The sequence below is a fragment of the Heliangelus exortis genome, chromosome 3, assembly GCF_036169615.1.
Source record: "Heliangelus exortis chromosome 3, bHelExo1.hap1, whole genome shotgun sequence".
NCBI lineage: Eukaryota > Metazoa > Chordata > Aves > Apodiformes > Trochilidae > Heliangelus > Heliangelus exortis.
Window position 1 is genome coordinate 33,840,810 of NC_092424.1, and position 22,618 is coordinate 33,863,427.

Genomic DNA, 22,618 nt, shown 5'->3' on the forward strand with positions numbered 1-22,618 from the left:
CAGGGCTGACTTTCAGGTTGCTCAATGCTTGTGCAGTCTAGGGTTGAGTATCTTCTAGGATGGAGACCTCACAGCTTCTCTGGGCCAGTTGCAGGGCTGTGGTGCTATGAGGGGGGGGGGGGGGAAGAATTTTTCCTTATGGCCAGTAGAAAGCTTTCCTTGTTGCAGCTTCTTATTGTATTTTGTCCTTTTGCTGTGTGTCTCTGTGAATAGCCTGCCCTTTCCAAAATGAAATTACATGGGGACCGTATCTTCTCAGGCTCGCAGAGTAGGCATGGGGTTTTAACCCCCCTTCTCTCCCAAAACTGAAGCAGAATTCAGGTGGGGCTCACATGTCAGACTTTTAGAGATCAGTTTGTTTCTTGGTGTGTGCATAGAAATAAATCAGTGTTAATTTTCAATGCGAGTGCTAAAACTGTGTTCCATTTGCATGGTAAAAAAGGTGGGGTTTATTTTAAGAAGCTATTTGGATGCTTTGCACTGTGTTTCTGCAGCTAGTGAGTTTCTCTTGTACTCACTTTTTGGCAACTCTAAGATTTGTTTGCTAAACTGGAGAAGGATGGAGTGGAAAGGGTGAGCTTTAAGGAATTGCAGTTTGGCTGCTTCAGCCACATGATGTCCTTTTTTCAAGGAATGTCTATGAGTCTCAGATAGCCAAGACAGTCAGCACTTCATGGGATGAGCTGAAAGGCAGAAAGATTGCTTTGTGAAAAGCATCCTTGCTGATGGCCTTGATCTGCAGCTTCTTGGATGTGATTAACTTTGGGTAAGAAACCATAGATCATTGTCTACATGGAACCGTTCATTTGTGTTTGATGTTTCTACATCAATGTTCTGCAGGTTCCCCCATCCATTTGCCCATGGAAAAAGGAGGCTAAAGGATGAGTTCTGCTTGGAAGAATTAAGGCCAAGATATTTCATTTCACAAGGGGGTGATTAAAATAGACATTGATTGAGCATTTGAGTGTGGTGACTTGTGGAGAGTCTTCACCAGTCTGACTCATCAGTCAGTTTTTGGGTATGGTCTGGACTTCACCCACTACATCGTGACAGAAAGGCACCCTTAGGAGCTGCTTGAGTAGGAGCAAACCCCGTGGGATGCTAATGCAGAACAAGAGAGGGATGATGAGCCTCACCTTTTTATGGAAGAGAGAGGGATGCGTATTTTAGCAGAGGGGAAAGATCAACTGAATTCATTTGCTTCAGAAGCACTGGCATCTCTGCTCCCCTTGTGACTCAGTTTATCCCCTTTTTAGTGCACGGAGCAAGCTTCATCCACATTTCCTCTGTGTGATGTAAATACTTCTTTCTCTTTAGTCCTTTTAATTCCCAAGACTGGCAAGGCATTTGCAAATGCTTTTTAAGTCATAGAATCATAGAGTCCTAGAGGTTGGAAGGGACCTCGAAAGACCATCTAGTCCAACCCCCCCTGCCAGAGCAGGGCCCCCTAGAGTACATCGCCTAGGAACGTGTCCAGGCGGGTTTTGAATGTCTCCAGTGAAGGAGACTCCACAACCCCCCTGGGCAGCCTGTTCCAGGGCTCCGTCACCCTTACAGTAAAAAAATTTTTTCTGATATTCAACTTGAACCTCCTATGCTCCAATTTACACCCATTATCCCTTGTCCTATCACTGGTCACCACTGAGAAAAGCCTAACTCCATCTCCCTGACACTCACCCCTTACATATTTGAAAACATTGATGAGGTCACCTCTCAGTCTCCTTTTCTCCAAACTGAAGAGACCCAGCTCCCTCAGCCTTTCCTCATAAGGGAGATGTTCCACTCCCTTAATCATCTTAGTAGCTCTGCGCTGGACTCTTTCAAGCACTTCCCTGTCCTTCTTGAACTGAACCATGCTTTAATGCACTAAGGTAGAAGGTTATCGGACAGCTCCTTCCAGCATGCTGAGCAAAAAGTTCAAGGGAAAAAAAACCAACTGTTTCAGGTTCTTTTGGCTTAAGTGTTTGAGATTGTTCTCTGGGGATAGGCTTCCTCCAACAAGGTATGAAATTGGTGCGCCTGGAGATGTCACCAGTTCTGTATCAGCTTTCTGGGTTCTGCTTTTTGGTTCAGGTTGACTGATTTTCATTTATCTTAGAAGCTGACCTCAACTGAATTTTAATTTGTAGGTCAAACAAGATGTTGGCTGACAGTCCCTCTGTGACAGTTTTCACGAGAACCTCTTACAGCATACAACTTTCCACCTTGGTCTTTCTGTGGATACTGAATTTTAATGGGTTAGTAGGGAGACCAAAGTGCACTGCTGTGCCAGTCATCCTCCTGCTTGTGACTGCCTCAAGGGTAGCTCAGGAAATCTCCATTCTTGCATCTTGGGGTTGTTTTTAGAATGTTCTCCAATATTTGATGGGGTCCCTGGGGTTTCCTTCCAGTATAAAAAAAAAATGTCAGTTTTCTCTGCCAGTTTTGCCCCCTTGACTTACCTCTGCTGCTTTTTCCTCAGCATCAGGAGAAGCATCAGGGAAGTCCATCATTCCAGCCAACCTGCTTGAGCCCACATCTCTTCTCCAACATTAGCAACAGCACTGGATTTGCCAAACCTGAACTTTCGATTACCATCTGAGTCCTTGAAGAATTTAGAGGAGGTCCTCAAGGTCTCTGGTGCTGCCTTGTCTGGTATTGGTAGGTGAAGTGAGCAGCAAGCAACTGTCCAGGCTGGAGGGAGCACTTGCAGTCAGGTTCATGGTGGGGTGGCCACTCTAGGGCTGGTGGAATTCTGGGGTGGATGGAATCTAAGCCAGTGAGATGGGGGCAGATCTCTGAAAGACTGCAGGGTGTTCAGATGGTGTAAGAATGGAAGTCTTGTTGGCACTCTTAGAAGAGGGAGAAAGTTATTTCAGTCTGTGTTGTCCTTGCAGAGGCTGAGTAGCATCACAGAGGAGCAGGTGAGCCTGGAAGAGCTGTCTGAAGCTTTGGACAGCACACAAATGGTCCCCAGGCGTGGGCTTCAGCACACAGCTCTCACCTCCTACAGATACAAATTGCAGTGCCTTAGGTAAGGGTGCTGCTTCTCGTGGGGAGACCCCTTCTGTGGGGGTGCGTGAGGCGTTTCTCAGCTCGCTGCTCACCATTCCTGCAGGATCCAGGTGATGCAGATTGCCAGGGAGAGGGACAAGGCGAGGCTGGACTTGGAGAAAGTGGAGAGCCGCTGCCTGCAGCTCGGCAGGGAGTTGGATGAGCAGTACATCGCTCTTGAGCACACCCAGACTGAGCTCAAGTAGGAGAGGTTCCTTTGGTGGGGAAGGGAAAATGTTTTTTCTGGGGGTACCCATAGCCTCTCTCTCCTGTCCCAGTCTCCCTTGATGAATCTCCATTTTTTTTTGCCATTGCGTCAGTGGCAGAGAGGTCCCTGAAGACCCCCTCACACACTACTGTCCCAGCATCCCTCTGACCAGACTCTCATCTCCTGCTTTGGGCATGATGAGAGGGGATGTCAGGATGTCATGGCCATCTGAGAACATGCTCAGGGTGTCCCAACCATATTGCTTTTTTTCCCCAGGAATGTTCATGCAGAAATAGAGGCAAAAGAGCTGCTTTTACGGCAAGCAGTCAATCACCAAATGAAGCTGGAAGCTGATACACGGCTCCTCCAGGGCAAAGAGGCCAGCCTGCAGGAGAGACTGAACCACACAATGAAGGTTGGTAAAACCACCCTGGGTGAAACATCTTCACTTCCTCAGAGAAGGCAAATTAGAGGTTGTGACAAAGATGGATGGTTTGTGTGTCTCTTGCTGGATAAGACAGGAGTGTTGTGTAGAAAAGTCATCCATATAGATGAAAAATCATCCATTTGTATAGAAAAATCAACCACATCCATGCTACTGAATTAAATACAGAGCTTGTTCCCTTGCCATGACATTATTAAGCCCCATCTTGTCTGTTGGGAATGGTTTGGACCTTGGTTAGACCTAAACCTGTGGTGGCTGAAGTTAAAATTGTGCCAGGGACCATGCCAAAAGCATAGACGATGGTGTCTGGACTTGTGTGTGGGCTGTTCTTGGTGCTGTTCAGTGTAGAAGTACAGGGGGTGATAGCTCAGGTCTTGCTGCCTTCAATGGCTGTGAGGGAAGCCATAGTTTTGTGGTGCAGGGATAGAGATGAGCCTGTGGGGCTTCCTAGCTCTTACTCTGCAAAATCCACTTCTACATCTGTCCTTTGGAGAGATGAGCCAAAACCCATCCTGTGCAGCATGTATCAGCAGCATGCTGCCCAAAGGAGGGTCTCCTGTGAGCTGTGCTATGTTTGGCATTCTGATGTGCCAGTTTTACAGCTTCCTCCTCAAGGACAGTGAACAAGTCCTGTGATGGAAGGGCTCACAATATCAAGAGAGTCTTCTCCCTTTTGTCTGCAGGAGAACACTCAGCTGCAAAACAAGGTCACGGAGATGGCTGACAAACTGGCAGCCTCTGAGAAGATGGTCTTGGATCTGCAGAAAGAACTCAGCTGTGTTGTGAAAGACAAGGTAGCCTTTCTTTCTCTTTTGCAGTTAAATAGGAACTTTTCAGGAACTAACAATTTCTCTATGAAATCTTGCATACTTTGGGTCGGTTGGTATGATCTCTTCCTCTTTGAGCTCCCTTGAAAATTAATGATAACCTGGAAAGAAAAAAATATTGGCTTTTAATTTAAGCCTTTCAAAGTTTGAAAAAAACAAAAATAAAAATTATGAGGAAAGTTTGTAATTGTAGAAAATACAGATCTTCTGTCTGCAAGTGAGAACTTTGAGTTTCATTTCCAGAAAAGAAAAATGTTGTTTTTTCACAAGTATTGAAGCAAAGTGTTAGCTTTAGTGTCTTCCACTCCAACAAGGCACCTGGTAAAAGGGATCTCGGGCAAGGCATGAGTCTGATCTTCTTAACTAGTCTGGGAAAGCTAGCCTGTCTGTAGTTTTGTGTCTCTCACCCATGAAGAAAAATGTTTTTCCTCCTCTTTCTGCATCTGACCCGTCCCACAGGTATCTGTAGGAACCCTTCCATTGAATCTGTGGGTGTAGCACCATGAGTGATGATTTAGTAGGCCTTTTGCCTCTCCATTTGGAGAGGTGGTAATTTCCTCGATGAGAAATGTTTCTCTGTGCTTGTGCAGCTGGACCAGGTGGAGCCCAACAGCCCAGAGCTCCTAAACCACAGCGAGTGCTTTGCAGAAATTGTCCTGGAGTATGAGCGGCAGTGCCAGGTATGGGTGGGCTGTTGTCCAGAAATACTGTTGTGAAAATACAGCTCTCATCATCCCATCTGTTGGGCACTTTGGCCTGGAGGAGAGAAAGGAGGCAGCCCTGATCAGAGTGCAGAGGGGAGATGTCTCTTGCCTTGTTCAGAGTCCTTTGGCAGGAGGCAGGGCACAACTGTGCCTCTAATAAAGCAGGCTGTCTCCTTGCTCCTGCAGCCCTCCATGGGTTGGTTTCCTTGCTGGGATACTGCCAAGGAGGAGTAGGGGTGGGTCATAAATTCCTCCCTTCCTGCCACCTTGTAGCCACGGGCCTTTTGTTTGGGAACCATGTAGCTTGAGCTCCTTCTCAAAAGCAAAGAGAGTCCTGTTTTTTGGAAAGCTTGTTGATTCTTCTATCTCTTGTTTTCCCTTCCTCGTTCTTGCCCCACTTAAACAATGCCTCCCAAACTTGTTGCTGCTGGACTCTGCTAGAGAGTCAAGGTGAGCCTGTCCAGGTACCTGGTGTGTGTGTGTGTGGTCCAGGCATTGGTGTGTGTGTTGAACCTCCCACAGGGTGCTCTGCTTCTGCCCAGAGCTTTGGGCTCTCTGGGATGTGAGCACGAGCTCCATTTCTCTTCTCTCCTTTTTAAATGACTTGCATATCCTGCATGTTGTGAGTTGCTGGGTGCTCTATGCCTTGGCTCTTGAGTCCTCTGCTTATTGCTTTGCCCATTTGTTTTCAAGTGCTACGTGTGGCTGGGGAGTACCACTGAGCTGAGATGGTGACATTCAAAATCCTCCAGCAGGGACTGAAATCCACACTTTCAGCCAACCTGTTTCTTGGGTGCAGCAGACAGCTGCACTACAGTCTAGAAGCTGTAGTTCAAGGCAAACATGTTGGAGTGCTATCCAGCACAGATTGCTCCAGGTGGCACCAAAGGCTTGAAGATGCACAGTGCTGCTATTTTTCCTCCTGTTGTGCTGCCCCAGAGTTCTCCATGAGAATGCTGATGGATGGAGAGGTTCAGCCTTCGGGCTTCACCTGCCCCTATGAAGGCACCAACTTGGTTTTATCCTTTACCCTTGCAGCACACTGTCAGCCCCTCTCCTCCTCTGCTTTCCTATTTAGAATTGAGATTGAACAAACTGAGTTTTTTCATTTGTCAAGATCTGCTCAATAATATTTATTAATTGTTATCTTTGGAAGTATCTCGATTCATAATCTCTTACAGCCCTGTCAGTTTCCTGGCTGACAGCATATGGGATGTATTTTGATGTCTACTCAAAGTGGACAGCCCAGAGGAAGACAGGATGCTTCCTGTGCTGTTGATCCCATTACTGGTTGGAAGGTGTGAACTGAAACAAGAACAGTCCAGCTCCAGACACCTACATGGAAGTAGCTCAGAGTATGGTGTTCAGCTATGGGACTCCTTGCTGCAGGCTAATGTTGGCCCTGAGATGGGATAAACTCTAGTGCTGGACTCTGTGGGTGTCTCTGTGCTAAGCAGACAGCAGAACCTGCCTTGTGCTCTGCTTCCCATATGAGCAGCACCTTCTTGCCTTGTTTTCCTTCCACAACCTAGAAATATTCCCTTCCAGAGCCCTGGGGGACTTGCTTCACCTTAACTCCTGCTGTTGCTTTGTCTGTGTGGCTGGCTAGCCCAGGAGCCCATAGGAGTGTCTTGAAGATAAACACAACCCTCTGGGCTGTGTGAGGGATCATAGTGAGATCATGGTGTTTCTTGTCTGTTGGTCACTAGCAGTCGTTTTGGTTAGATCAGGAGGGGGTCTCAGGAGGTCCATCCCTCCAAGGTGTTTGCAAAAGCCCTTGGTATTGTGTGCTTTTGCATGCAGGGGCAGTTGCTTGTGGCTCTTCATGTTTTACAGTGCCTAATGATGGGTTTTGTATTAGCAGTTGCAGTAATATGGGCTTGTATTTCTTCCCTGGCTCTTCCAAAATCTCTCATCTCTGCCTGTTTGGGATGGAAGAAAAAAAAAATTTCCCTGCCTTGTTCTCTGACTGTGCTGGTGGGGGAAAAGCTCTGCTCTTCATGCTGCAAGAGGCCCTGAGTACCCATGGCTGCTGGGGGCTGGGGACTCTTGGCCCCCCACAGCCTTGTGGGTCTTTGTAGCTGCATTATGAGCAGTCTCTGCTTCAGGTGCTGTGGGACCAGAATGGAATGCTGCAGAGGGAGCTGGAGAGGCTTTGTCTCCAGCTACAGGAGAACAAGGCTGAGAGAGAGCTGCCAGCAGGAGGTAAAATGTGGTGGGGTTCGTTGTCTCTCCCATCTCCTTAGAAAGAGCAAAGTTCCCTCCAGATCAGTTTCTGTGGGATTGTGGGGCAGCTTGTCATGCTTGAGATGCTGCTGCCAGTTCTGGCACGGGGCAGCCATGGGAGGGAAGAAGGGGGAGATGAATGGTGTGGAGGTGGGAGATGGATGGAAGGAGGCTCTTCCAAGTCAAGAGCAGGTGATGGTAACCTGTGGGCTATGCATCTGGGAGTGAACAGGCAGATTTTCCCTTTTGAGAATGTTGAGGAAACACAATATAGTAAAGAGGAAGTAGCTTCAAAGTGTGGATTGTGAGATTATGGTTGATCATTAGGAAAAATCATCTGGCCCAGAGAGGTGTTGCAGCCCTGGGAGTGGTTGCCAGATAGCTGGGGGATCTCCATCTTTCAGTAGTGTATGAAATTGACTCCATGAAGCTGCAGCCACCCTGATCAGTTCAGCCAGGCCTGTCTTGTCTTGTAGGCTTGTCCTCACAAGGCTCCTCTCTGCCAGTGTGCCACTCTCCCAGCCCTCCAGCTCCTAATTCTTCATGCCCAGTGATGTCACTCTCAGCAGAGCAGCTCCAAGAGCAGCTGCAGGACCTGAAGGTACAGCTGGAAACCAAGGTGAGGGATGTGGGGGGAGATGTCCTGGCCTCTTGGTATAACTGCTTGTTAAGCACCCTGGTGCAGCATGGTTGATGGTGCATCTGCTCCAGGAGGATTGCTGGGCTGGGGTGCAGGGTGGGGAGCAGAGAAGAACACGGTGTGTCTGCTGGAGTTGGTGCATGTCCTTCCCCAGCCCATCCTAGCTGGTAGGAGTCTTTGGAGCCCTCACTGGCTGGCAAAAGCTTTATGGAAATCTCTGTCACCTTGCAAAATGCTTATGTGTGTCTCAGTTCTTACGGAGAACCAGAGATTAACTCTACTCAGTTTTGCTGTCACAGTAAAACTGGTGACATGTCCAAGAGGAGAAGCAGACAGGTGTCTCCTGAGGGGGACATGGAGGGGTATCAGAGCCCTGTCTTCCTGGGCTGGCAGCATACTTTTAACATGCTTGCCCTAAGGTGACAGAGTGAATCCATCTCTCACTTTAAGCAGCAGTCAGAGGCCTCAGTTTCCACCCTCATCCCTCTGTTTGCTACTGAACTGTGAGGTCGGGGATGCTTTCTTTCCAGTGCTGCAAGAGTAAATCCTAAACTTACATGAAGGTGACAAACAGTTCAAGGAGCATGGAGAAGCTTGCAGATCTGCCTGCTTCACTGTCTTGCCTTTGTGCTCATCAAATCCTTGAGTAAATAGTGTTTACCAGGGAGCCATGGGGAACAGCAGCTACTCACCACCTCATCTTGGACAAGGGACCACTCTACATGGTGGAGGAAGGCTATGAGGAGCAGTGGTGGATGATGCCCTGGCCTCTCCTTTCTTCTCCTTGGGGTCCCTTGCAAACAAGGAGAAAGGGGAGAGCTGTACTGCTTGCTGGGAAAAGCTGGGGCCCACCAATGCCTGATTATTAAAGGTTACTGCATGAGACTGATTGTTGTACTAAGTTCAGTAGGGACCAGAAGTGCCTGAAGAGTGTTCCCCTGTTGAAAGAGACCAATAGATGATGAGTCAAAACTATTGGAGAAGATGGTAGCTCTCAGCTGCTAATATCCAAATCTTGTCTCTTCCCCACAGATCAACTATTACGAGGAGGAAATCAAGTTAATGAGGGAAAACTTTGAGAGAGAGAGGAAGGACAGTGAGGAAAGCTTCAAGGCTGAGATGTGCAAAATGGAAGACCAGAAAAGAGACCTGGAAGAAACAGCTGCAAAGTACTGGGCTATAATTGGTAGCATGAAAGAGCAAAAATGTGTGTGGAGCCTGGAGCTGGAGGGGAGATTTGAGATGGAGCAGGCTAGAGCAGGGCAACAGCACCCCAAAAATATTTACCATCCAGGGCAGCAGCTGGACCAGGAGGCAGAAGAGCAGAGGACACAGCACAGGGACAAATTGAGTCTGAGGTCTGGCACTGTTCTCTTACTGGGGCTAAGTGAGAGACTTAGGGTGCATTCCCTGCTTGAACCAGAGTAGGCTGGGCTGATCTCTCATGGGAGGGAGAGCTACTTTTAAATTGTGAGAAAATCTGGGCAGTATTGCAGGACTGCAGCTGTTTGAAGTGAGACATCTGCACTTCCTTTACATGAGTGCTTTTATTTCAACTCCTGAGTTTTCCTGCATGTTCTATAGGCTTGTGTCAGAGGCAGTGCCCAGCAAAGATTGTATCTCAAAACAAAAGAGGGAGAAATAAGAGGGCTTTCGTTGGTGTTTTGGTCCTTCAGCAAACCTGCCTCTGCTTGCTAGATCATCACAATCTGCTGTCCAAAAAGCAGAAAAAAATGGCTGAAAAAAAATTTTGTGTTTCTGTGGCAGACCAGGGGAACAAACCCAAATAGCAGGAACACAAGACATTCGAGTTGTGTTACTACCATATCTGGTGAATGGTGCCAGGACTGGCTGTAGTGTAGCGTACAGAGTTTTTCAGTTTCTGCTCATGATTTCAGAGTTTCAGGTGGAAATCACGTGATGGTTGTGCCTCTGAGAAGTGTGAGATGCTGCAGGAACTTTCTGTAATATTTAAGTAATTGCCTTGGGTTTTCAACCTAAAGAAAATTTTGCATTGCCTCTCCAGCAGAAGTACGTTCTGAGGCTGAATGAGCTTTTCAAACTGTGTTTTCAAATCCAGGTTAGCAAAGTGATATTTATCTTTAGGGGAGATACAGAAATCGAGCATAATCCAGAGCTGTCAGGGAGTGTCAGCATGAGGACAGCTGTAATGCTGTGTTGCAGCAACATTGGTGTGAGAGGAGGTGACTCCTAATGAGAAAGACCCCAAGAGGAGACCTTCAAGTGCTGTGTGCCTAGGAGATGCAGCAGTGGAAGTGGACAGAAGGGCACATGATCTCTGTGTGGATGCAGTGACAGCTAAAGTTGGAAGAGAAGGTTAATGAGGAATAGGTCAAGATCCCCATAGAATCATAGAATTGGCTGGGTTGGAAGGGACCTCAGAGATCATCAAGTCCAACCCTTGATCCACTCCCGCTGCAGTTACCAGACCATGGCACTGAGTGCCACATCCAGTCTCTTTTTAAATATTTCCAGGGATGGAGAATCCACCACTTCCCTGGGCAGCCCATTCCAATGCTTGATCACCCTCTCAGTAAAGAAATTCTTTCTAATGTCCAACCTAAACCTCCCCCAGCACAACTTGAGACCGTGCCCTCTTGTCTTGTTGAAAGTCATCTGGGAAAAGAGACCAACCCCCCCCTGGCTACACCCTCCTTTCAGGGAGTTGTAGAGAGTGATGAGGTCTCCTCTGAGCCTCCTCTTCTCCAGGCTGAACAGCCCCAGCTCCCTCAACCTCTCCTCATAGGATCTGTGCTGGAGTCCCTTCACCAGCCTGGTTGCCCTCCTTTGGACCTGCTCCAGGACCTCGATATCCTTCCTGAACTGAGGGGCCTAGAACTGGACACAGTACTCGAGGTGTGGCCTCACCAGTGCTGAGATGTGTGAGATGCTGGCTGTTGAGAAGAAAAGGAAAAAAAAGCACCAAGATGAACTTGGAATAATGTGCAGATGGTGGGGCTGAGGGCCTTGGTGTTGGAAGGGACAAAGTATCTGAAGAGTTGCCATATGAGGGAAAGGGAACAAGTCTTCCTGAGACTCAAATGAGCAGGGAGACCAAAATCTCCTGTTGCAACCACAGCACAGGAGGAACAGAGAAGGAACAGAGAAGAAGTGAAGAGTTATGTGCAGACAGTGCAGATACCTGTTGCAGCAAATAGCCTGCTCAACCTGGAAGTTGGAGCCAAAGCTGAAGGCATTTGTTGAAGAGATATGACATCTTGATAGACAGGGGATGTGCTTGGGTAGGAGGCAGAGAGTTAAATGGTTTGCCTTCACGCGGCAGCAGTCAAGACATAGACAAACTTGATCTGAAGGGCAGGAAGAGATAAAAAAAAGCCCAGGGATACAGAGTGGCACAGCAGCATGCAAGGAAACATGACATTCAGGCTGTCAAAAAGGAGCTGCAGAGGGAAAGGAACAGAGTGAAATGATCTGATGTAACTCAAAGATGTCGTGCACTGGCAACCAGGACATAAATTAACCCAGAGCTTAAGTGAGTGGCAGGTTTGAGTGCAAAGGCAGTTTGCAGAACTAATTGAGACCTGCTGCACAACATGATGGTCTAAGACACTCTAACAGCAGCTGTGCCCTGTCTTCTTGTTCCCTGCATGTCTCTTACTAATATTTGGAGCATGGTCAGGGAGCTGGGATGTGCTCTTGTCTCCTCTGCTTTCTACAGCTCTGTGTGGGTCTCGGAGATACCACAGGAAGCACAAATTGTGAATCCTGATGTAAAACTGACTCAGAAAGCAGCTCCTGTGAGGAGTGTTCTACCAAGCAGAGGGAGTGAACATCACACAGCCCATGCTCTAGTCCTCTTGCTTGTTTGCTTGCTTGGAGAAGAGAAAGAAGAGCTTCCCCACTCTGCTCTTCCACTTCCCACATGCAGTGCCACAAATTGCAGTGCTGTCCTCCCTGCCAGGGTGGGCAGTTCTGCACTCTCCCCTGATTGGGTCCTGTGCCAACCTGAGCTTTAGCAGCAGTTATTGGATGGGGCTGTGTTTAACACAGGACTGAGCTTCATTTCACAAATGCCAGTGTTCGTGGGAGTACCATTGGGAGTGGAAGAAGAATGAAGCAGAGAGGCTGCCTTAGATTTGGGGACATAGCTGTTGTGTCCATTACTGTAAAAGCAGAGGCCTCATAGGCAAGCTAGCTTCTCCCCAACTGTATTGCAGTTGGGGGGGTTGAGCTCACCACCTGGTTATCCTGTAATGAAATCTAATTGTGCCTTGATGAGCCAAATGGCCTTTTTTCCATTCTTTGACAGGCCTGCAAAATAATTCCAGCCAGCTGGAAACCACCCAAATTCAGGGTCTGATGCTCCTTGTCCTTATTCTCCTTTATTTCCCTTCTCTTGAAGATTTGCTCCTTCTCTGACAATGTCTTTTGATTGTCCTGACATGTTTTGTGAGTTACTGGATCTTTGTTTCTCAGATTTATTTAGTTCCTGTTGCCTTTACAAACCAACTGGGAATAGAGCAGGGAGAACAGCGTAGGATGACAAGAGCAAACTGCGAGTTCTGCGTGGTTTTCTCAGTCTGTTGTCTCCCCCTGCAGGGGAGAGCTGTGCTCGCTGCTGAAGGAGAACAGCTTTCTGAAAAGTCAACTGGAGAGACTCCAGCAAGAGCTGAAGCTGGCAAAGGAGAAGGGCAGCCAACACGAAGAGTAAGGGGGGAGCCAGCTGTGGAAGGCTGGCAAATGGATGGATGGGTAATGCTTTTAAAGGGAACAGCCACCCAGGGGCATTTACCAGATTTCAGCTGGCTCAACCTGCCTTTTGTTTTCTTATTTCTGAACAAGCCAGCACTCTCACACTCTTCCATGCAAAAGCAGCTGGGACAGTTGGCCAGCCATAATAGGCTTGAGCATTCCAGAGCACAGGAATGGAGCTCTGGAGAAAGCTGTAAGGGTGGCTATGGTGAGGGAGGAAAGGATGGGCTTCCTTGCTACACAAAACTTCTGGCCAGTGGCCTGCTGTTGCCTTAGGAAGCTTGAGATAGGTACTGGGTTCATCCACTGAACCAAAAATCTAAGGAGAGACAGGTTTCTGGTGCAGATGGTCCTAAGAGTCTGCTAAGCTGGTTCTCCCACTGGTTTTCATCCCCTGATTTTTAGGCCTCTGCTAATGCTGCAGGACTTTGGATGTCCCCAGCTGTCTGTCCTGGGCTGAGTCACCTGTTTGGGTGGAGACACCTGACCCATTTCTGAATCATCAGTTCAGGACTGTATGCATTCTGGCCTGGCTTTGATTTATATTGCAGGCCAAAACCAGATGTGTGCCCCCCTGAAAGATGGTGCTTTTCCGGGGGACTATGGTTTGCTGCTCTTTGGCCTGAAGCTGATCATATCCCTCTCCCTGACAGGAGTCATGTGAGTGAGCTGGACACAGAGGAGCTGGAGGAGGTGGCTGAAACAACAGAGTTAAAAATATTGGTAAGAAGCCTACTAACTGACAGGCTCTTGGCTGAAGGATTCAGGAGGACAAAAACTGCATGTGCTTTTAGAGGAGAATGTTTGTTTCAAACATTCAAACTCCTTCTACCTTTGAAGAACCAGCTTCCTCTTATAGCTTGTACAATCAGGAAAATTTGTGTGACAAAGGCCAGTGAAGGTCTTACAGAGGGGAAGGTGTTACTACAAAATCTCTGATGAGGTTGTCTTGCACTCTTTCTCCCAGAGATTTTGCTCACTTCCAGTCTCAAACCCACATATTTATGAGCCCTTTGACATGTGCATACACAAGGCCTGGCCAGGATTGCTTGTGTGCAGCATGGACATGGGTTGCAGGCTGTTAGCTCCTCACCCTGTTCCTGGGATTCCTTATGACTGGAAACCACAATCTGGTTTTGGACATGTCCTTTGTACTCTTCAGGGCTGTCAGCCACAGCAGGGTGGCCTTTTCTGGCCCTTGGCTTTAGCTTCCATTAACCTCCAGCCACACACCTGCTGCCCATTATCCGCTTTTCCTCCTTTGGAGGAAAGCTATATTGGTGGCCCATTTCTCTGGGAGGCTATGAGAAGAATGGGATTTGGACCATGTTGCCAGCCTGCTGTTAGATGCAGGCTTTTGCTGAAATGTTTTGCTGAAGTATCTGTGCTGTGGCCTGGTCAGAGCAGGGGCCAGGAACTGCACCTTGCTCAGCATGACTGCAGGGGATGGTATCCTAGGGTCAAGATCTGGGGGATGGTGTCTTTTAGTGTCTGTCAGGCTGTCCTTGTAGCCCTTACTCTGCCCTGTCATCTGGTACTATTACCCTTGCAAACAGACACGTTTCTATTCATACTCTGTTCTTACTAATTTCAGTATTTTTTGTTATACATCTGTACAGTTGTGTTGTGTGTGTGTGTGTATGTCCCCCTTATCCGAGTCAGCTCCTCCAGGGCTATCACCTGTGTGAGTTTTCTTACCCAGGAATGCTGTGCTTGAACCTGGCCCTTGGGATTCAGTCACGCTGAGAAACGAGGGCACTTCTGAGTGCCTGTGATGCTCTGCAGCCACAGTGCTGCTCCTGGGTGGGAATCCAGCAGGGATGGCATGGGACATGTTAAGTCTCTATTGCCTCTCTTCCCACCCTAAGCCTCTGTGCATGAATGATGTTTTTGGTGTTTTTTTTTTTTTCTCTCAACCTTTTCCAGAGTGAGAAGAGCAAAGGGGAGGTCTCCCACCAGAATGTGAAGGTGCATCAGCTGGGCTGTGAACTCACTGAGCACAAGGCCAGCCACAGTGCTGGCTCTGGCACTGCTCAGCTGCACAGCCAAAGGCTTGTGGAGGCTGAGAGGCTTCAAGGAACAGAGACAGCCACAAGGCTGGAGCACCACCAGCAGCATGCAGCATGCTGGATGGAGGCAGAGCTGCTCCGACAGCAACTCAAGGCTTCACAGGACAAGGTGGGTGTCACCCAGGTGGTGGTAGGGAGGCAAGCTGCTGAGTGGTCCCTGTGAGGTTGATGCTGCCCTGCCCAGAGCTTTCCCCAGGTGAAACACTTTCCCCAGGTGAAAGAGACTGTCCTTTTCCTCTCCTCCAACTTAGGTGTTTCTGAAGCCAGTTCTGGTGCAGCTTGGGACAGGTTGCTTGCAGCTGCCCCTGAGATATCCCCTTTGTCCTTGTCCTCTGCGGGCAGGCTGGGCAGGGGAGATGGAGGCTGAGTGGAGGTGGCTCACATAGGAATGACAGGAGCTTTGTTTCCTCATGGCTCAGCTGACTGAGAAGCTAGAGGAGTGGCAGGATCAGGTAGGGACTGGGCAGGGATGACCAGCTAGGTAGGCCATAGGTGAAGGGAGGAAAATGAGGTGATCAGAGCAGTGGAACAAGGACCTCTAGGACAGAAGAAAGACATTGTGAGAAACCTCCAGATATATTAATATCCCTCTCTTGCCTTCTACCCTGAGAACAGGCTTAGGGACTGGCTTTGCAGAGTACAGCTTGTTCATGCTAGTCATCCATAGGTAGCCCTAGGGCAAAGGTGGATCAGACCTGCTTCCCAGTACCAGGTTTGCCCTTCATTGGTGGCAGGAAACAGAGGACATGTGCTACTGCCCTGAAGCCCAGCTTGCCTGAGGTGGGTGTATCTAAGCACAAACACAGGTGAGCAGACCCCTCTGCCTTCTGTCACTGCAGTGCTTGGTGCTGGGACTCCCTCCCAGAGCATCCTCCATTCAGCAGCCCCTACTCCTCCCTGCTCAGCAAGTGGAGCATCTCTCAGCAAGGGGTCCTTATTTCTCCTCCCTGCAGCTCTCACTGCTCTCCATCCCTGGCTTTTTAGGCTGCCCAGCAAGCACCAAAACCATGGTTCTGCTACTCTGCTGTGGTCATGCTGGTGTGAGAGCCTAAGCTGAGGGTGCTTCCTAACCTCTCCCAGCACCTGCAGCACACTCACTGCTAGCACAAAAATGTAACCAGCTATCAGCCTTTCTGTATTACAGCTCTTAGAAGCCAAGGCAAGCCTGAGTCTGGCCCAGACTCAGCATGCTCTGCAGTTGCAGCAGGCCAAGGCCCAGATGAACAGCATGGTGCCAAAGAAACAGTTTGAGCAAGTGCAAACCAGCTTGAGAAAGGAACAGTGCAAGGCTCAGCAGCTCCAGGAAAACATCCACCGGCAGGCTGAGCAGATGTGCAGGCAGCTGCTCAGGACCCAGGTAAGCAAGGAATTGCAGGAACTCAGTCAAGGGTACTTGAGAGGGAGCACTGCCAACCTGGGAGGCAGCTGTGGGCAGAGCCACCAGAGGTTTGGGTGAAAGATGCTGTGTATCAAGAGCCCAAGTGGAAAATGCACTTGAACCTCAAATTCAGCTGTAACTTTCATTACACCTGAACCCAGTCACTGCTGCACACTCAAACAGGAGCCCTCCCCACTTCAGTCCACCTACCCCAGACAAGATACCTTGTGTCTGGAAGAGCAGACTGTGTATGCTCAGGGTAGGTAAAAAATGTTTGAGCTCTCTAAATGCAGATATAGCTTGCACAGAGCTGGGTGGGCAACAAGACGATGGGTTTTTGTATTTTTCCTTTGTTTCAGGACACTCATTCAATTGAAATAATCTGGAAAAAGATGGAGCAAATGATAACCTAAGGAATTAAAATGAGCAGACACAGAAACTGCATCCAAAGAAACTTTGCCTTTTCCTTGGCTTTTGAGAGAGGGGAGGCCATTGGCTTGTTTTTCCAGAAAACACTGATGGGCAACCTGTGCCTTGTCTAAAGACTGGTTAATTGGTGCTGACCTAGGGAAGGTTGTACTGCTCTAGACACTTGTGCCACTGCTCTTGGCATCCTGCACCACCTCCACTGATCCCCTCATGCTCTCCTTCAGGGACTGTTACAAGTCTATGAGTGGGAGCCTGAGAAAATGCATGGTCCATAATTGCCAGAGGCTAGGTGAGTGTTGGGATAGCTCAACATTAGGCTTTGTTGCCCAATGCAGGAGGAACATGAGCATCTGCTGCAGGCAGCTGTAGAGCAGGCAGAGGGCCTGGAGCACAATCTGAGGAGTGTGGAAGCTGTACTGTCAGAGAGGGCAGCTCAGCTCAAAGATGCCCAGGTGAGTGCAAGAGAGGTGGCAAGTGCTGGGAGTCCTTACCTGGCTGGGACTGCTGTGGGGATGCTGAACCTTAAGCCTCCTGACCCTGCTGTAGGCCCAGCTCTCCAGGAATAAACTATTGATCGAAGACCTCCGTGAGGAGAACAGGAGATTTGCAATGGCCCTGCAGGCAGCTGAGCTGAAGCAGAAGAGCACTGAGGAGAAGAACCAGCTGTTGGAGGAGCAAGCCTCAGCTCTGAAGCAGCTAATTGGAAAAATCACACCAGTGTCTCTGAGTGGGTGATGGGGCACCTGCTGCCACTGCCTTGCACCTTCTGGCTGGGGGTTGTCAGGTAAGGAAGGGAAGGTACAGCTGGTTTAGGAAGTCAGCTCCTGGTTTTGGCAGGATTTTGCTGGAGAAACCAGTCCTTTAGTGAAGCTGGTCCTGTGGTAGCTGAATGTTCCTACTGAAAGCACCGGCTTTGGTACCTTTCACAGTGGCAGAGTGTGCTGTTTTAAATCAGGTCTGTCTCAGAACAGCCATCCCTGCACTGTGGCAGTGCCCTGGGTGAGGGTGTGGATGCTTCATCTCTGCAGAGGATTGCTGTTGGGGCCATGCTGTTACAGATGGAAAGCCAGGGCAGGAGGGCTTGCAGGCTCCTGTGTCCAGAAAGCTGTGGCATTAAATGTTATAATATTACAGCACATTCTGCCATCTCCAGTTTGCTTTGTGTTTCCATAGCCCCATCTAACTTGCTTTTTATTCCCTCTACAGCTCCTCCTCTTGGGCTCTAGGAGACTATGACCCTCCTGAAGCCTGAACCTAGGATCCAGACAAATCTGTTGCTGGATTGGTGCCTCTGCTGTAAGCAGGAATGAGGGGCCACGGGAAGATACTTCTTTGAATTTGAGCCTCTAAAGCTTGGGGGAGGGTTGGTGACCCCTACTCAGCAGTGCACTTCTTCAAAGGAGACAAAGAGGCATGGTAAGTGAATTGCATCATCTTGCCTTCCTTGTTGGCCTTCACACTGGCAGCAAGTACTGCTCTTGCCAAAATAAGTTGTCTAAAAGGCCACAAATCCAAGCAGTCACATCAACAAACACTGAATTTATTCATCTGCCCAGGGGTTTACCCTTTGCATTGTTGTCCTGGTGCCCCTGCCTTGCTCTGTGGAAAGCAGAGGGTGTTTGCTTGGGGGCTGTGGTTGCCACTATCTGTAAAACAACTTCTAGGATTCTGGGGGCTATGGAGACTACTGTCCAGGAAAGACTAGACAAGTCTGACTGGATCAAGGTGGCAAAGCAGAGGCTGGACAAAGACCAGACAAAGAGTGCTTAGAAGTAGCTCAAGCTGTTGTCGGTTCCAAGAGAAAAAAAGGGGATAAATAGGCCATGAGCTAAAACTCAGCCCCTGGCTTCAAGTACCCAGCTGGCCAGGGCAGGAGTTCCCCAGCCCATGGCTGGAGGCTGTGACTGAGGACTTCTTGGTCTGGGCTGCTCTTTGTGTCCCAGTGGATAACAGCTGAAGCTGTTTCTTTGCCTTGGGGGCAACCCTGATTGGAAGGGCCATGAGGTAAGCTGGGCTATTACAAGGAAGAAAGCTTCACAGAGGTTTGGGCTAGCTCAGGGAGATTCCTTTGATGGGATTCAGAGAGCAATGCTGTAATGCCCCAGGCATTTCTCCTGTTCTTGTATCCTTCCTCAAGTATTTGCTTTTTGGCTCCTGTCAGAGATGGGGGCTAGGCAAGCCTCTAGTCTGGTGTTTGGAAGTGCCATACCTCAGCCACTACTGAAGAGCGAGCAGCTCCATTAGAAAAACCAGATGAGAGGAGCAGTTCTTCAGCCTTGCTCTTGTTTTGTGCTAACTGGAGTCTTTAAGACCTGCTGCTGCCTTTTCCACCCCAAATAGTCCATTGGCCCTGCCAAACTGGTGCTCTGGGGAAGGAGACTTTTCATAAAGGGATGGGCACAGACCAAGCATGCTGGGAGGCCATGCCTATGCCCCAGACCACATTGCTCACTGACTAGCATCTTAAACAACATTTCTAGGGCTCTGCCAGGAGGCAAGGCTTCATGTCTAACCTTTGAAAGAGACTTGTGCAACCTCATTGGCACTTGTAGCAGCTCCACTGAGACCTAAATAACCAGTTGAGCATCACTCTGCAGGGTCAAGATGGGTTGGGCCAGAGAGCCAGGTCAGAGTGTTTTAATGAACACAGGATTATCTTAACTCTTGAAAAACACTAAATTGAAGGCTGAAACAGTTCTTTTATTTTGGAACCATGGAGCTCTCCTGGCTTCCGGAGCGCAACCGGTTGGTCTTGCTCCTACATGCAGTGTGAACAAATAACTGCTCCAAACAAATATGCATTCACAAAACCTGTTTGTAGCTGTAGGGCTTGGATAAAACCCACGCCCCAGCCTCCCCATGCTCCCCCCCCCCCCATTAGCCTACCCCCCCATGTCACCCCTCTGCTATGCTGGATTCCCAGGATTGCTACATTACCAGCATGCACCCTTTGGGCATGAAGAGCCGGCCAGTGTGGTTTGCATACTTTGTATCAGGGCTTATCTTCATGTCAGGTATGAAAAGTCATTAAGAGGAGTGGCAGGGTACCCACTGCAGAAATTGTTGAGATGTCCAAGTTGTGCACTCACACCAGAGGTTCAAGTCCCAGTTTCGAGCAGGCCACCAGGCAAGGCTTGTCCCTCTTGTCCTGCACACTTAGGAGAGGATGTGCTCCAGGACTCCTTGTCTGATTAATTGCTCACATTTCCAGCGGGGTAAAAAGTGCTGCACAGAAACACAGACAAAACTTTCCTTGAAACCCCTACAGCCTCGATTTTGTCACTGCACACAACCAGCTCTGGTTGCTGTGTTTTATGCCCACTGCATTGCGTTAACAAATCAGGCAGAGCTGAACCACGGTCCTGGGCCATACAGATAGAAGCCCTGTGTGGAGGAACTGTGACATGCTGTGAAGCTTAGATAAGCAGGAGGGTGTCAGGGAGTGAAAGGGAAAGAACAGACCACACACTCTTGTCACAGGTACCTGGCTATTCTTCTTCAACAGGATGGTGGTACCATCATCAATCTCAAATTCTCCGTAGTCTTTTAAACACCGCACCTGCAGAAAGCATAGACACAGCTCTCAGATCATCAGATCTCCCATAAAAGGCACTTAACATCACTGCTGACCTCCAACACGTGCCCCAGAACTGTGAGTACGGACACATTTCCATATGCCTGCTGGAGCCTCAGTACAGAGCAAACCTGGAGATGCAGAACTGGACCAATCCCATGGTCTGTGGACTCTATGAGATGTTCTCTTCCTGCCTCTGCTTGGAGCAAGAAGCACCAGCAGGCAGCCCAGCCCACCCCTCTGCAGACTAGAGGAAGAGCAGCACAAGAGATGGGGTCTGGGGAGCAGCATTTCCAGGAGAACCATCTCATATGCATACTTGGAAATGCCAATTTGGTAACAGTGAAACTGTCTTAAGGAACAGGTTGATTGCTAGTATGTGTTTTTTTCAAAAAGAACATCAGAACTGAGAACTTCAGCTACTGACTGATTTCTTACATGCTTTTTGTTGTATCAATTGTGTATAATGTTGTATAGTCTTATCTATCCATTTAAAGAGTCCATTTAAAATAACAACAAACTAGTTAATCCTTAACATGGGAACACAGTTTCTAGTGCATATGAGGGTTGGTTAAGTTTCTCTAAAACACTGCAAAAACTTCTCACTGGGATTCAGACTACTCCCCCTGTCCAGAATTCCCTGCAGACTAGAATTACCATCTCTCAACATGCTTTAGGCCCTCAACAGGAGTCAAACACTGGCAAGCAGAATGTAGAAATCTGGATCTTCTGACTTGAGTGGGTTGAAATTCTCTAAAAAAATAAAAAATAAAAAAGAAACCACCAATCTTGCACTTACTTCGATGTACAGGCTTTTAGGAGGTTTTATGTCCTGTGTAAGGTCCAGCCCCTCTTCTCCTCCTACTGACCGCATGTAGGTAGCCAAAGACTTCTTGTACTGATTGAACCACTCTACCTGTGGACACGAACAGCCATCCCTCAATCAAAGCCAAACAGATAATGCTGACAGGTCCTGGATGAGTGACATCTAGTTTGTGCAGCCAGACCTCTGTTCCCTAGCACGTTCATGCCAGCCAAAGGTGAACACAGGCTTTTCGAAAAGCAAAAACTGCTCCAGAGGCAGAGCAGCCTGGATTCAGGGTAGGACATGTGCTGCTAGTGTTAGTAGCTCTCTACATAGGTCTAGAGATGTCACTGAAAACCCAAGTCTGCTGGCTTTAAGTCTGATGTGGTGAAGACCACCTGATTCTTGAAAGTTCTGTGCATCACGTGCACTCAGTACCCACAGATGATGAACAAAAAAAATCTGTATTTGCGGAAAGGCACATCAGGTGTCATGTTTATAGTGAAGGAAGTCTACCCTGTTTTGACTCAGTTGATAACCTATCAGGAGGAATAATGGTCAAGAGTTTCAGACAACTCACTTCCTCAGCAGACATGTGAAACTGGATGGTGTTTGGTAGGACGCTGCCATACTCCCACCTTAGTGCTCGGATCCGCAGCAACCGGTCGTACCTGTGGGGGAAGAAACGCGGGGCACTTTCTTTGTTGAGAAAAGTGCTGGCAATATTCCCCCGGTAACGCTGGTGCCCCGGTCTGCCTCAAAGCAGGGAGCGAAAACTCGGCTCACTCGTCCTTTAAAGGATGTGATTTGGGGCCTATCTCGTGCAAAACTTTTAAAGAGCAGGAGGGGAGCCTTCTCTTTGTGCCGGCCTCGGGTGGTACCATCAATGAACACACAGAGAGACAGCCCTGCAGCCGCCCTGCTCCCGCACCTCGCAACACCCAGCGCATGGGGACCCTGTCTTTTTGGGGACCGCGCTCCCGGGCCAGCGGGGCCAAGTGGTCACCCCGTGCCCCCGAGGGGCCGCGGCAGATACCCCGCCTCCCCCGGCCGCACTCACAGGTAGGCCAGGAGGCAGCGCTGGTTTCGGAGCAGGCAGCAGTGCCGAAACCGGATTAGGAAAATCAGGTCCGTCCGTCCCGACTTCGCTTCGGACCTGGAGGAGAAACAGGCGCGTTACAGAGAGGCGGGACGCCGGCGGGGGCACCTCCCGGGTTCTGCGGGACTCACACGTCTGCCTGGTTCCGCTCGTACAGCTCCCGCATCTCCTCCAGCGTCTGCCGCAGCTCCTCCGCCTACAACATCCGACAGAAGTTAGGGTGAGCAGGTCGCCACCGGAGCCCGGCCCGGCCCGGCCCGGCCCGCCCCCTCTCCCCCCGGTCCCGCTCACACGGAAGGGCGGGAGGTGCCCGCCGGCCGCGCGGTGCAGTTCCCGCACCAGCCCCACCGCGCGCTCCCCCGCCATCCCGCCTCCCGCGCGCGGGAAACCCGGTGGCTCCGCAGCCAATGGCGGCGGGGGCGGGGCCCGGCACGCGCGGGAACAGCG

The 22,618-nt window shown here is 49.3% G+C and overlaps 2 protein-coding genes across 5 annotated transcripts; one reads left to right on the plus strand and one right to left on the minus strand.

The window, feature by feature from the left end:
• Positions 1-2,845: 2,845 nt before the first annotated feature.
• On the plus strand, positions 2,846-20,749 carry LOC139794455 (ninein-like protein). 3 transcript variants are annotated; one of them, XM_071740049.1, is made up of 16 exons: positions 2,846-3,013; positions 3,098-3,235; positions 3,518-3,656; positions 4,370-4,480; positions 5,104-5,193; positions 7,326-7,422; positions 7,920-8,062; positions 9,116-9,252; positions 12,665-12,772; positions 13,471-13,540; positions 14,744-14,995; positions 16,031-16,243; positions 17,029-17,145; positions 17,240-17,477; positions 17,900-18,109; positions 20,199-20,749. In XM_071740049.1, exons 1-14 carry the CDS (start codon positions 2,946-2,948, stop codon positions 17,426-17,428), a joined length of 1,872 nt encoding a protein of 623 aa, XP_071596150.1. In that variant the 5' UTR covers positions 2,846-2,945; the 3' UTR covers positions 17,429-17,477; positions 17,900-18,109; positions 20,199-20,749. The 3 variants fall into 3 exon arrangements, with proteins under 3 accessions (XP_071596150.1, XP_071596151.1, XP_071596153.1); XM_071740050.1 differs by having other exon boundaries at positions 7,920-8,044; XM_071740052.1 differs by having other exon boundaries at positions 3,098-3,199.
• On the minus strand, positions 19,377-22,618 carry GINS1 (GINS complex subunit 1). 2 transcript variants are annotated; one of them, XM_071740053.1, is made up of 7 exons: positions 22,463-22,618; positions 22,303-22,367; positions 22,133-22,228; positions 21,653-21,743; positions 21,067-21,183; positions 20,178-20,252; positions 19,377-19,918 (listed from the first exon to the last, which is right to left on the minus strand). In XM_071740053.1, exons 1-7 carry the CDS (start codon positions 22,535-22,537, stop codon positions 19,850-19,852), a joined length of 588 nt encoding a protein of 195 aa, XP_071596154.1. In that variant the 5' UTR covers positions 22,538-22,618; the 3' UTR covers positions 19,377-19,849. The 2 variants fall into 2 exon arrangements, with proteins under 2 accessions (XP_071596154.1, XP_071596155.1); XM_071740054.1 differs by having other exon boundaries at positions 22,511-22,576.